This window comes from Galeopterus variegatus, unplaced genomic scaffold (genome assembly GCF_000696425.1).
Source record: "Galeopterus variegatus unplaced genomic scaffold, G_variegatus-3.0.2 Scaffold2948, whole genome shotgun sequence".
Classification (NCBI taxonomy): Eukaryota; Metazoa; Chordata; class Mammalia; order Dermoptera; family Cynocephalidae; genus Galeopterus; species Galeopterus variegatus.
Genome location: NW_007729059.1, coordinates 118,175 through 132,973, shown reverse-complemented (window position 1 = coordinate 132,973; position 14,799 = coordinate 118,175). Strand labels below are relative to the sequence as shown.

Sequence of the window (14,799 nt, the reverse complement as noted above, 5' to 3'; positions counted from 1 at the left end):
CTGCACCAAATAGCCACAGCAGCCGCTGACATCTGTCCAAGCCAATTTACTGCTAAACTGCCGAGTACCTAACTATGCAGTTTCTTTATTTTAAATCCCTCAAGAAACTATCTGCAGCAAAAGAGTAAAATTTTTCAGAATTTTGTCTCTCGGTTTTTCCATTCCTAATTACCTAAACTGCTTCATCCCTTCCGGAAAACTAATCTCCACAGGCTCCACAGTTCTAAACCCCACTCAGCATCTCTATTCTTAAATCACTTTCTTCCTCAGTTTCTCTCAAAGGTTGCCAACATCCCCCAGAATGAATCCACCATGAAATCCTGCCAAATCTTCTTTCTCACCTCTTGAGTCAGGCTTTCTGCTCGACTGAAACAATTCCAATTGTGACCATGCCCTTTTTACTTTCCATTATCCACAATCCCATCCCAGGTGTCTTCTCTTCCTCTAGACAGTACCCTCCATGAGCCACTGCACAGCACCATGGGACAAAACTGCCCAAGCCACTCTGTTGATTTTTCCTACTATAAAGAATCTTACATAAAGACTTGCTATATTTAAGAGCAGGCTGTGACTTCTCATTCTAGCATGAAGGCCTTACATAATCCAACCCTAGGGTCTCTGTGCAGTCTCCTCCTCCACGCCTTCTGGACAAGGACCTGTTTCCTCCAGCCAGGCCAGGCTTTGGGGTAACAGGGTCTGCTGAAGCAGGTGTGGTCAAGTTCAGGCCTCCATCTTCCCACTCCTCCACTGTCCCCCCTCCAAGTCATCCTAAATGCCTACCAACCCTCCCCATCCTTCAAGGGCTCCATTTTGGCATTTGATTGCAGTCAACTTAGCAATTCTCATTTCTGGTGTTAAATCATTTTCAAAATATCAAATCACAGAAGTTGCATGATCCTAATTACATCGTGAGTACAAGTTCTGCGAGAGCAGCTTCGTGTCCTATGACTCTTGGGTATGTTTCTGAGCCACCAGGCATAAAAACAGATGCCAAAGAGCTGAAAAGTGAGTACCTTTCAGGTTCGTATGAGGAAGACCATTTTCCCAATAGTTCTCAGAGCCTGACAGGCTACATCTAATTTTTATCACACACAGGAAATGAAATACAGGGAGATAAAAATTTTAAATAAAGCTTTAGATTAATATCAAGATGTTAAAGAGGTAATTCAGGACGGTAATGGTAATTTTTAAAAAATATGAAGTTCATTCCTTAAGAAAAAATAGAGACTACCCAATTTCTTTCCCATTAGGGCAACAGAAATTCAAATTAGAGTTTCAACTTCGAATGGCTAGGAGTTAATTATTTAGAGTATAGCAAGATAACTGTTGAATTATAATGTGTTCTTCCTAAGTATTCTAAAGCCAGAGCTGTTGCCCTACTTTTTGATGAGTAAAAATAGTTGAGATCTGACATCTCTGTGAGAGGCAGTATAGTTTATATGTTAAGTATGTAGAATCAGAGTACCTGGGCTATCTGGATTCAAATCTCAGCTCTGCCACTTCTTTCTAACTGGGTGACTTTGTACTTCTTACATGCCTCAGAGGACTGATCTCTAACATGAGGACAAATAATAATCCTATCTATTTCATGGGATTATTATGAAATTAAAATGAGAATATACAATATAGTTCTCACCATAATGAGCACAAAATAAGTACTCAATAAATATTAACTTTCAGAGTTGAAGGATCATACCATTAAGCCTTATTAAAAAATAATCAATGTTTTTCCTGTCACAACCATTGCTTAGAGAGTTCAGAATCAAAGGTATTACATTTCCAAACTCACAAAGCTTTCTGATTTAAGAAGTCTGTTATAAGGATTAATGAGATAAAATATGGAATATAGAACAGTGCCTGGCACCTAGTAAGCGCTCAGTAAATGGCAGCTATTATTATAGAAGCAGATGGTCAACAATAAAGCATTTTTTTTTTTTTTAGCACTGCTCATTAAACATAAATATAAAGTCCTCTATTAGTACCATTAGGAGAGTTACTTTTTAAATCTCAGGTTAAAATTCAGATTGAAAGAGGAGGCACATTAAAACCAAAGTAGCTCATGAAAATTTTCTTACAAACAGGCAATTCTCTAAACTAGTTATTAAGCACATCACCAGTCAGGTAACTCACCGCTGTTGTGGGTTGGCTACTAGAAAGTTGAGAGCCAAGTAAGAGGCTGGGCAGATATTGTCTACATCACCCCCATTCCTGGCTCTACTTTTCCTTTCCTGCTTTCATCTTCCTCTTCTTCTATTTTTGTTTCATTTATTTTAAATTTCATTTTAACTCATGGAAATCTGTGAGCTGCCTTGGATTTTTTTTCCTGGAAAAAGATGGGCTGTAAACAAACACATAAACATGGGGAATAAACTCTGAAAGTTACTTACAGCATTCCTGATTTATACTTTTCAAATTTTCCAAGTGAAGTGCACCTTGATTTAAAATGTTAAGCTGCAAGAAGCTCTCTTTGGATAATACTAATTTACTTTTGGCTCACACATCCCTGCTTCAAAGCATTTCTAATAGATTACTTCAACATATTTTCTACTTCAGAGAAACAAATAAATGGTAAAGTGACAAAAACAAGGGTGAATCCCATACACGTATTTAAGTAGTTATCAAACAATCATCAACAAATGTTGCTTCAGCACCTGCTACTTGTTGGGCACTGCCTCTGCACTGGTTAGTGAATCAAATCCCCTCAATACCATGGTTGGGGTGGGGGCTCTGGACAGGCTATGGTTCAATAATAATCAAAGCATAATGATAAATAAAGAATCAAAACTAGGATTCAAATTTACAGATTCAATAATGTCTGAAGCTCAGCAAAACCTTGAATAACCAGAAACCAAATAACAGACTTTTGTGTGTGCAACTTGGAACGGGAAGGAGAGAGACAAATGATTCACACACGTGCCATGCACACACCCAATGTCCTAGGTTTACATTCTCGGAGGTCCTAATTTCAGCCTATTCTTTGTCTCTCTAAATACTCATTTCTTGGGTAATTACACTTACTTTCACGGATGATGATTCCAAAATCTTTATTTTCAAACTTGCCTTATTCCTCCAGCTTCAGAATCACACATCCAAGTTCCTGTTAGATACACTTGAATGTCCCACAGATGTTTCAAACTCATCCTAAATCAAACCTCATCCCAATCCTCTTCACCCTGACAATAACTTTTCATAGGTTACATGAATAACTCATTTATTGTGCTTAATCTCTTCACTGCCCCTCACTAGAATATAAGCTCCACCAGGGCAGGGATCTTTTTCTATTTCATTCACTGATCTTTGTCCAAGATGTCCCTAGATATGCCTTGAACAGTGTCTAACATTTAGTAGGTACTGAGTAAATGTTTACTGAATGAATGATCCTTCCCTTCCATGTCATCAAAGCTGCTCCCATTCCAGTCCTCCTAGCCTCAGTGAATGGCATCGGCAAACCTGGGGAATCATTCTACATTTTTGCTTCTTTACCTCCAATATAGAGCTGCCAACATTACTTTCCAGATAGCCTTGTTATCTGTCCCTCCTCTCAATCCCTAACACCACTGGCCTAGTGCTATCCTAGGTCACCTCTTGTCCAAATGATGAAAACAGCCACCAGAACTCTCCCCTTCACCTTACTATAGCCAGATCTTCAATGCAAAACTGAGCTTACCACGCTGCTGCATGAAAACATCCAGAGGTTCTGTTTTGCCTAAGGATGAATTTGGGCTCCTCCAAGGAGTCTAGGACTCCTCATTTAGCCTCACTTTCTAACGCCTCACACCTCGATTTTTACACAGTGGTAACACGAAATTGCATCTGGTGCTGTGTGCAGACAGCCTGTCCTTAATCACTTTCACTGTTGCCAATTCTAATCTTTCAAGATCCCGTTTGGGAGTCAATTCTTTGAGAAGCCTTCCCTGACCTTCTAAGGGTGGCCAAAATGTCATGGTTCTGTGCATTCCCATAGCAACCAACTGAAGGGCTATCAAAAATCTGGGCTAATATTTCCCTTTAATGCTAAAGCCTTATGCTTATGTAAGGATGAAAGGGGTGTTCATAAAAATCATAGCTATAATCTGCTGAGTAGGTATTTATTTAAGCTCTTACAGTAAATAATTAGATAGAATCAGATTACTTGGTTCCTAATTTCTGGTAAAGGAAAAAAGACAAAATAAAATTAAACCCTCAACTTAATCTTGAAAGTGCTTCATGAGAAAACTGTAAGCCCGGGCAGTCCTTGGCTTCCTGCCTCTGACACAGTAGGTACTGTAATAGTGACAATGGAGCTGGAGGCCATTAGTGTCCTGTGCAGGTTCATGGGAACACTAGGGGCTATACCTGTATGTCATATCATGAACTGAAGAGACCTAATAAGTATATATTAAATTATTTCCTTGCTTTATCATTTCCTTAATTTTAAATTGCCAGCTATAAGGGGATAGCTACATTTGAATTATTATATAATACCATCCTGATGTAGCTTGTGCTTGCTAAAATGAAGTTCTCCGACAACTGCATTGTCCAACCCCCGCCATACCTCCCGCTTGCTCACACCATGCTTGCACATCCCTGTCACTCACACACTCATAGCATTGACACCAATGACTTGGGTTTATGACACATTGAGACACTCTCCTCTGGACTTGCTCGGTTTACTCATTAGCTTCAGAATAGCAAAGAAAATTAACTATTAATCAACCATTATATTTCCTTAAAAATATTTTCCCCCCAAAGAATAATCAATCTATAAATTAAAAAAATTTTGACCTGTATACTGTGAACTACATGCGAAAGGAATGAGGTACAGGTTCACAGGCTGGAGTATCTTAAAATATTGCACATTTGAGGAACCCCAAGATTAACCTGCAATAGTATCTTTTAAAGCAATTTCATTTCAAGAAACAGACATAAATCTCTTCCTTCGAGGGAAATGTCTGGTTGTGGAAACTGACATCATATGGTACTGATGACTTTACCAAGATATAGACTCATCGGCCTAACAGGTCTGCTTACGAGAATATAAATCCAGTTGACTTTACAATTTAATAAACTCTCTTCCTCTTTTACAATATTATAACTATTCAGTGATTTGTGGTAGCTATGTCTTCCATACTCTGCATATATACTGAGTATCCAAATAGGAAATTAGGTTATAGTGTGCTGCACATAGTAAATTCTGTTCATTGAGGAATCACAAAGCAAAAATACACAGATGAGATGCAACTAACAGCAGTTTAGAGTTGGAAAGAGACTGAGATAGTAAAAAACTCAGACTAGAATTAGAAACTACAGATTATATGCCAAAAGGCCTACACAAATTCTTGTTCTGGTTCCATTGGTAATTTACTGACTTAAGGGGGAGTCATTTAACCTTGATTGCTCTGATGTCACATAGGTACGTTCATGTGTACATTCAAACATTTGTTCAGGGGCTGCTAAATATCTACAGCCCTGCTAGATTCTGGAGATAAGACACTGTTTTGCCTAAAGACTTCCTACAGAGGAGTTAAAAGTCTAGTTGGTGGCTCTCAATATTTTCTCAACTATGCGACTCCCAAAGGTGGGATTGCCCCAATCAACCACAGAGGCTCATGATGGGAGTAAATCTCAGCAAGTCCAGTACATGCTGGAAGAGCCACTCCAGGAAACATTCATAGACCTTCCATTCCCCCCACTCCTCACAGACACCCTGTGAGACCTGCTAGTCTAGAAGAATCTCACCACCTCAAAGATCGGCTCTAGGGACAAAATAACATGTCACAGGAAAAGTGAATATCTAATGAAGAGAAATGAAGGGCTAAAAAAGGAAGACCTAACAGTGCAATGTGATTATATCATTTGCGTCATCCCTCTGCACAGACATTAGCACGGAACTTAAAATTTAGCAATTGTTCCTAGAGAGTAACAGCGATCTATTTTGATGCAACTTTACAATTTTTAAAATCTGCACATTGTGTTCTCACATAATTTTTCATAGCGATGTTAAAGTAGGGCAATACTACTTTTCTCATTTATAGACAAAGCAACTGAGGCCCAGATAAGTTAAATAACTTGCCTTAATCCCTTACCTAGGGAGTGGAAAAGCCAAAAATTAAAACAAAATCTTCTGACTCTAAAGCCAGTCTAGTTCCCACCACAAGGGAGAATCCTATTTTTAAAAAAGATATCTTAGTTATCCTTTTTCTTTTTAAGACAGACAGAAAACCTTCAAGGCAAAGAAGTGATTCAACTTTAAAAATAAAATTATAAACTTCCATCTGTAAGGTACAATAATATGTCTATTAACTGATGTTACTGGCAAATATTCTGGAAGAGAGTTCTAAGTGTTTTTATATTAAACATTTAAGAAAAAATAAGCACATATATATCCCACTAAACAGAACGCAAAAACATAATTTACACTTTAAAAAAAATTTACAGTCTCCGTCCACAGTCACCATTATGCTATATAGCAAGTTTTAGAGTGACATGCTCTAGAGTATAAAACCTTAAGCCAATAAACTCAAAGCTCAGGCTGTTGTGTTTTTCCTCCTGTCTGCTCTCTGGCGATCATTTCCATGTCTGTCCTTGGTGCTGTTAAGTTCCTCTCAGTTTAAAGTGACTCCCCTTATCACAACTCCCTCTGCCCAATGAGCTTGGAGTTCTCTGCTTTTGTAATCTAAGGAAGAGCTTACAAAATATCCAGGATATCAAGGGAAATCAGAAAACAAACTTAGTAAATAGTCAAATACACAAACGTATGTAAATGTTTATACACACTGTAACAGGTGCACACATACTAAGGATAAAAAACAATGTTTTGTCAATGCTTATATTTACTTCCTTTATTATTATCCGGGAGACATGAATAGACTAACATATAGCATAGAATTTTCATGAACTTGAGAACTCATAGGGCAAAATGGAGAGAACGGATTCTGTCACAAGACTTTAGGTTGAATCTAGTTTTGGAATCACAAGACTTTAGGTTGGGTCTAGGTTTGACCTTACAATTTGAAACAAATTGGCTGACTAGGTCTTATTCTAAATGTCTTCATCTGCAAAAGGGGAATAAAAACCACACCCATATATCATAATTTTGTGAAATGAGTGCTTTGAACTACAGTCATGCTTCACTAAATGACAGGGATACATTCTGAGAAATGTGTTGTTAGGCAATTTTGTTGTGTGAATATCACAGGGTGAACTTACAGAAACCTAGATGGTATACCCTACTATACTCCTAGGCTACTTGGTGTAGCAATTATAATCTTATGGGACCACTGTATGCATTCCATTGTTGACTGAAACATCGTTTTGTGGTGCATGATTGTATATAAAGTAAAAAAGTAATTTCTTATAGTTAAAAGAGATCCATTATTCAAAAAGCTCTGCTACAAAGACAGCCAAATAAATAGGGAATAAACTATATTAACAGAAGTCTTAAAAGGCATTCATCAACTTTCATTACCCACTGATTGGTCAGCTTTCCAATGAAGGAAACATTGTACTGACATTTAGGCTTTTCCATTCTTTTTTATACCCGAGTTAGAAAAACAGTGTATTCCTTCCATAGAAACTATTTAAAACAAGAAAAACTAAGCAAGAACTTCTAGAAAAGCTTTTGCTCCAGAAGAAGAGAAAGGCAAATTCTGTAAGGAGGCAAAATGTGGGTTCTGACACAAAGGCTGACCCGCAGGAAGGGCCAGCACAGAGGCTCCCACTGTCTCCTCCAAAATGGCCTTCTCCACACTCTTCCCCTGTACCCGTCACTTACTTTGCTCACTAATTAGTGAGCCTAGGAAGGGGGGTTCTTATGCTGGAAGATACAAAGTGGCATTAGGAAAGTGCCAGAAGTAAATTCCACCTGTTTTTCTTCTACCAGCTACTAACAATTTCTCAGAATGTATCCCTGTCATTTAGTGAAGCATGACTGAAGCCAATCATATAATTAAGGAAAGAGAGCAGGGGGTGGCAGGGGGAGGGAGCAGCCTTAAAAAAAAAAAAAGCTGACTTTAGTGCTGTAAAATTTTATTTTTCCCACTTTCTGAAAACCCATGTTCTCCTAAGGGAAATGCCCTTCCCTGCTCTTGGTCTAGATGGCTCAGCTGTCCAACTCGAGCCAGAGCTAGCCTATCTGATCACTGCGCTCCCCGGCCACAGTGACGGGTGCAGAGATGGGCATGTGAGCCACATTCAATCTGAGAAGGTGCCACTGGGGTTTTTTATAGGAAGTGCTAGGAATAGAAAAACTCTTTTTAACAGAGGCCTGGTAGCTGTTTCAGCACCATGAAAGAACTTGTACGAGAATAGAGCCAGGACAAAGCCAAGTGATGGAGAGAGTGGGACTGAGTTCTAATGACCTGGCTAAAGACCATGGCTTGCCTGAAGCCAAGCCTACCCTAGGACTTTCCAGTGAGTGGGCCAATGAATTTCTTTCGCTGCTTAAGCCAGTTTGTGTGGAATTTTCTGTCACCTATAACCAAGAGCCTATTTCCTGAGGAACAATTATTGAACTCCTACTATCAATTCAATGCTGGGTTTGGGGACTACCAAATAATTAATAGTGCAAATAATGTAAAATCATGTAATATCAATTAAATAATGCAAAACCAATCCCAGAAGCAAAGAAATAATTACTTGGTCAGCTTTTTCATCCCACAATTAAGGATACTATGTTGTGGTCTCTGGCAAAACAAAGGTGAAACATTCAAGTTGCTTATTTTAAGCCCCTGAAGCACCAATTCATCTCTGAAAAATTCCCTGAGAAATAAACCATAAGAAATCTTCATGTTGAGCTCCTTAGTGAATATAAGTATCAATTACACAATAACACTTTTACTAATAGCAAAAATCCTACGCTTTGACCAGACATAGTTTTCAACATTAATAAAACCATCTGGCCTAAGTCTTATGTTAATTAATTGCTTATAAGTGAAGATGGGGGAAGACAAAACGAACTAAAGACTAATTCCCCTTACGAGTACAATCACTTGGACAGAGCACATGCTTTTCTAAACATACACAGTGACTCTCAGCCAAATTTTTCCTTTAACATACTCATTTAGAAACCTTCAAGAGGAGTAAAGGTAGGACTCGAAGGGGACCGGGAGGCTGAAGTAGCTGGTAAATGAAATTATTCTGTATGGAACACAACTTAAATCATAGACTTGATCCTGATATTAATGTTTTAATTCTCCACAATTCATACATTATACAGAAACACAGAAAAGGCAGAGATGATATATTCTTTGTGTGCCCAGTAAAAACGCTATTCTAGATCATGCCAATTAAATTTATGATGCCACACAATTCTTTTCCTAAGTCTCACTGAAAAATAAACTGTGACAAACAGAAAGGCCTTTTCGACTGGTTGATCAATGCGCACGATTTCAAATTTTGCTCATTAAATATTACTCAGTGGAAAATCTCCAGGTAGTTTTTAGATAAGGCATTATTACTATTTTATCACTGACAGATTATATCAAAAAATATTTTTGAAGAATTTCCAAATAATGTTATATTGTTAACTGTGAAGTAAACTACATACTAGAAAAAAAAACGTAAAAGGAACACCCACATGAACATTTACCTTCCACTGCTCTTTTGAAGAAAACTTTGCAGCTGCCACAGGTTACTACCCCATAATGACATCCTGAAGCCTCATCCCCACACACCAAACATATTTTGGAAGGTCTTGAGGATCCAGTAGAAACACTTCGTAAAGTAGAGCTGGGGAAAGAAATCAAGATTTAAGTAACTACACTGTAATGGCACATTTAATATGCTGTATAGCTTAGCTCAAGTTCATCAATAATCACAGTTCCATAAATAAATTCAGTATGTAGTGGTGACATACTATGTGACTTACCAAAATGAAGTAAAACCCTATCAGGCGGAATAATGCTATCAAGAATGTTGGATAGCAAAGCTTTGTTTCAGTACTGAAAAATAAGAAATAATCACATATAAACTTATTTCCTCCTTTTCCTGTTTTTGAGAAAGTTTACCAAATAAACATTATTTGCACTCTAGGTGGCCAGTGAGAAGAATCTTGAACCAAATCATCATGGAAGTATTTGCTGTCCTTTTATTTTGGCATCAAACAGCTTTTACACTCTTCACTCAGACTCACATTATATAGGTCAATTATGTTAGAATTTTTAAAAACCCCTTTCCAAAACAATCCACTAATTAAAAAAAAGTCTTGCCTCAACTACCAGCCAGCCCACCCCTCCAAGGTCCTGCAGTTTTTCTTGTTACTTTACATAGGTATGTTCAAATTACATCATTTTGCTTACTACTTTGAAGGGGCACTGTCAACACTTAAAAAAAAAAGCCATATATGGCAAATATCTCAGGTATCTTTTATGGTAAGAAACCAAAGGGCTCTGGGTGACAGTTTTTAGACACGAATGTAACATTTTAAGCAACAATCTGTTTGAATACTTCTTTTTTTTTTTTTTGTCTTTTGTCTTTTTCCATGTCCGGCAACGGATTGCAACCCTCAGTGTTGCCCCCGTACCGGACCGGGGACCGGCAACGGGATCGCAAACCTCGGTGTTGCTCCCGTGCCTCGCTCAGCCAGTGAGCGGGAGCCGGTCTGCATGTGGGATCCGAACCCTCGGACGGGAGCGCTGCCGCGCTTCCCAAGCGGCGCACTATCCAGTGCGCCACTGGGCCGGCCCTGTTTGAATACTTCTTAAGGGGAATCTTCAAGATATATTTCATATTACCATGTTAGTTAGTGGTATGTTCTGAACAAAACACTTTAAATTCTAATAATGAACCACAGCTCAGTGACAGTTGTGTCCTGAGCAGGCAAAGAAGTTGATATTTTCACTCGTAGTCCACATGCATCTATTGAATATATACTCACAGGTCCTGTGCAAGGTACTGAGGAAATAAATATTAAAAATCCAGTCTCTGCCCTCAAGTTAGTGGAGACATAAACTGCTGTGGCGAGGGCTATGGTGCAGGGTAACATGGTGGCAGACTAGGAGTCAGCCCTGCTTACTGGGAAGAGTGGGGGTATAGGAGTCAGAAACCACTTTCCCACGTGTGACAGATGAACTGAATTCTGAAGCATGACTAGGTGACAAAGAAAGAGGGCAGAGGATGCAGAATGTGCCGTGGCTCAGAGAAATGCAAGCTAGATGTGTTCAGAAAACTTTGGGTATGGTTATGTCACTGATACCACCTTGCTGTCACAGCTTTTGCCTCCATGTGAAGCAGTAGACACGCAGAAAAAAGACTCAAAGAAAATACACCAAGTGGCTAAAATGGTTATGTTACACTCATGATTTTTCTGTTTATTCAAAATTAACTAAAATGTGATAATATCATGTTATTAAAAAACAAAACAAAACAAAACTATGTTAAATGTTTGAACTAAACTCTCACCAAAAACAGATGATGGTACAAACTATTCAGCTGCGAAGAGCACCATAGCATGAATGACTTTCTAGAAAATGCCTTCTTAAATCAAGGACTGAAACAATGTGCTCCAAAGTTTTTTCTCCCTCTGAAAAAAAGTGCTCTTTACTATTTTTATTAGTGTCCTTTGACTCTTTTATGGTATTTAAAACATTCCATTTCAGCACCAGTAACTTCAACATATTAGCCAGTAAAACTCAGTCCATATCTGTCTGACTCATCTTACACTTCACAGAGAAATACCATGACTTTGTAAATATTTAGAATATAATTTAAAATCATCACTAAAACGTAATTGCTTCTTCACAACTACAAGCACACATGGGATTTTTATACAACATAGTTGTGGGCCTTGGTCTTGTTCCCAATACTTTATGGTCTCCTAGCTCCAGTCTTTGGAACTCTCTGCTTTTTCTATTCAAACTTACCTTCTTGTGATCTCATCCAGTCTCTCGACTTTAAATATCATCAATATGCTGGGGACTTCCCAATATTTATCTCCAGCCCAGATCCTCCCCAGAATTTCAGGCCTATTTATCCAACTGTCTACCTGACATCTCCACCTGAGTGTCTAATATGCACCTCAAACTTATCATGCCCAAAACATGCTGATCTTTTCCCTGCCTCCAAACCTGCTCTTCTCACATACGTCCTCATCTCAGTCAATGGCAATTGTTATGGGTTAAATTGTGTCCCCCAAAATTCATGTGTTGAAGTCTTAACCCTAGTACCTCAAAATGTGACCTTATTTGGGAATAGGGTTGCTGCATGTGTAATTAATTAAGATAAGGTCATACTGAAATAGGGGGGCCCCTAATCCAATATGACAGGTATTCTTACAGAAAGAGGATTTTGAGACACAGACACCCACACAGGGAGAATGCCATGTTTAGATGAAGGCAGAGATTAGGGTGATGCCTCTGCAAGCCAAGAAATGCTAAAGACTGTCAGAAAACCACCAGAAGCTAGAAGAGATGGGTAGAACAGATTCTTCATCACAACCCTCAGAAGGAACCGACCCTGCCGACACCCTGATATTGGACTTCTAGCCTCCAAAACTCTGCGACAATACAGTTCTATAGTTTAAGCCACACAGTTTGTGGTACGTTATTACAGCAGCCTTAGTAAACTAACACAGCAACTCTTTCCTTCCAGGGGCTCAGGCTAAACAACTTGAACTCATCCCTGACTCCTCTCTCTCTCTCACACACCACACCCAGTCTGGTACATTCTATTCACTTTACCCTTAGAACACATCTGAATGCTGATCACTTTCCACGCCCTCCTCTGACAGCATCCTAGTCCCAGCTATCAACACCTCTGGCCTGGGATTCTGCAAAAGCTTCCTAGCTGATCTTCCTGTTTTTCTTTTCCCTCTTTCTCCCCGCTGTAGCCAGAATGATCCTTATTCATCCATTCCTTTACCCAAAACCATCCAAGGGTTTTTCTCTCAAACACAGTCAAATCCACATGACCAGGGCCACAATCTGGCTCGTGGACTCCTCTAACCCTTCTCCCTTGCCTACTCCACTTCAGCAACACTGGCCCCCTTGCTAGCCTTCAAACACAGGAAGCATGCTCCCACCTCGGAGCCTTTGCACTTGCTGTCTGCTCTTTACCTAGAGATCTACACAGCCCCCTTCCTCTCCCCCTACAGGACTTTATTCAAATGTCACTTTCTCAGGGAAATCTTCCCTGACTACCCTACTGAGAACACCCCTCCCTCAGAACTCCCTATCCCTTTTCCGCTTCATTTTTCTTTATAGCGCATATTATCAAACATATCGTCTACTTTCTTTAGTCTGTTTATTGTTTGTCTCATCCACACAGGAATGTAAATTCAGTACAGGCCAAGATTTTCATCTGCATTATCTGCTGCTGTGTCCCCAGTGCATGCAGCAGTACCTGGTACACAGCAGGCACCTAGTCAACACTTGCACAAATGAGTGATTTCAGATAACTGCCTTTTTCACAATGGTTGCCAAAAAACCCACCATGCCATCAGTTCTGATGTTCTTACTGCCGTCTTTATTTAAAGGAATGTGACTTGTTTTTAACTGTCTTAAGAGGGAAATGTATGTAGTTGAACCAACTTAAGAGAAGCTGAAGAGAAAGTCCAGCATAAAAAGATGCATTGTGAGATAAGTGTGTTTAATTACAAAATTAAAGCAAGTGCGAATTCTTTTTCCCTCATGTTCACTAGCATCTTTCAGTAACAAAATAGCCATGTGCCTCCACGGGCCTTTCGGCGGTTCTCTGCTTCTTCGGTTTCGGAGCCCCTTCTCATCCTATCTCTAACAACACCTCCTCTGTTTTACAGGCTCTTTCTCAATTTCCTGATCACTAACATCAGAGTTCTACTGTTGGCCATCTTTTTTATTTCTGCTCTCTATTCTTTCATGATCTCATCCACTATCCCAGCTTCAAATAGTTCTCTTGGTGAATGATTTTCCAAATCTTTATAGCTAGCTGTAGCCTGTTCCCCGTGTTCCAATTTCATGTTTCCCTTCCTCTGCAAACTCCCTGCCTCTGCATTTTATTAGCTTCTTACATATACTATGTTCAAAATCTTATTTCCCTTCCTTTTCTAGATTTTGATGTTCTGGAAGGGTACTGCCATCTGCTATTTACCCAGGTTCAAAACCTGTACTTCTCCTCCTCACCTGTCCATCTAATCAGTTACCAAGTCCTGCTTGTTCCAGCTTTACAGACTCTCACATTGCTTCTCAGCACCGCACCATTGGCAACAATAATTCAGGCCTTTGTTAGTTCCTTTAGGTTCTTTCCTAATTCTAACCTCTCCTCCCCTCCAATTCATTCTACAGACAAATGAGTTTGATGATAGAGTTCTGATTATATTACTTCCACGTTCAGATCTTCAATCATTCCTACTGAATGCCACCATAAACGAAAACCTTCGCAGGACATTTAAATCCCTCTCCCTATGACCAACCTTTTCCTGCAGCGTCTCCTCATGACATCTAACCTTATGCTCGGCACATGCCAACACCCCTGTTGAGGTGTTCTGTTCAACCACCATACACAACCTAGCACTTCTATTACTTCCACGTTCAGATCTTCAATCATTCCTACTGAATGCCACCATAAACGAAAACCTTTGCAGGACATTTAAATCCCTCTCCCTATGACCAACCTTTTCCTGCAGCGTCTCCTCATGACATCTACCTTATGCTCGGCACATGCCAACACCCCTGTTGAGGTGTTCTGTTCAACCACCATACACAACCTAGCACTTCCTATCTCTCACTCCCACTCATGGAAACCCTATCTATCTTAAATTAAACTGATATTCTCCCAGCAGGAAGTACCACTCTCCCTTCTTCTAACTCCTTAGCATTTTGCTAATTCCTCTCCTTCATAAGCCAT

The 14,799-nt window shown here is 39.4% G+C and overlaps 1 protein-coding gene across 1 annotated transcript in view; it reads right to left on the bottom strand.

The window, feature by feature from the left end:
* LOC103599404 (mineralocorticoid receptor-like) overlaps positions 1-11,881 on the bottom strand; it is a 126,260-nt gene extending 114,379 nt beyond the window's left edge. Inside the window, exons 1-2 of the mRNA XM_008583508.1 lie at positions 11,841-11,881; positions 9,569-9,708 (exon numbers count right to left, since the gene is read on the bottom strand). Of these exons, the coding sequence (XP_008581730.1) occupies positions 9,569-9,708; positions 11,841-11,881 (181 nt within the window). The remainder of the gene's footprint in view (positions 1-9,568; positions 9,709-11,840) is intronic.
* Between the last annotated feature and the right edge of the window lie 2,918 nt (positions 11,882-14,799).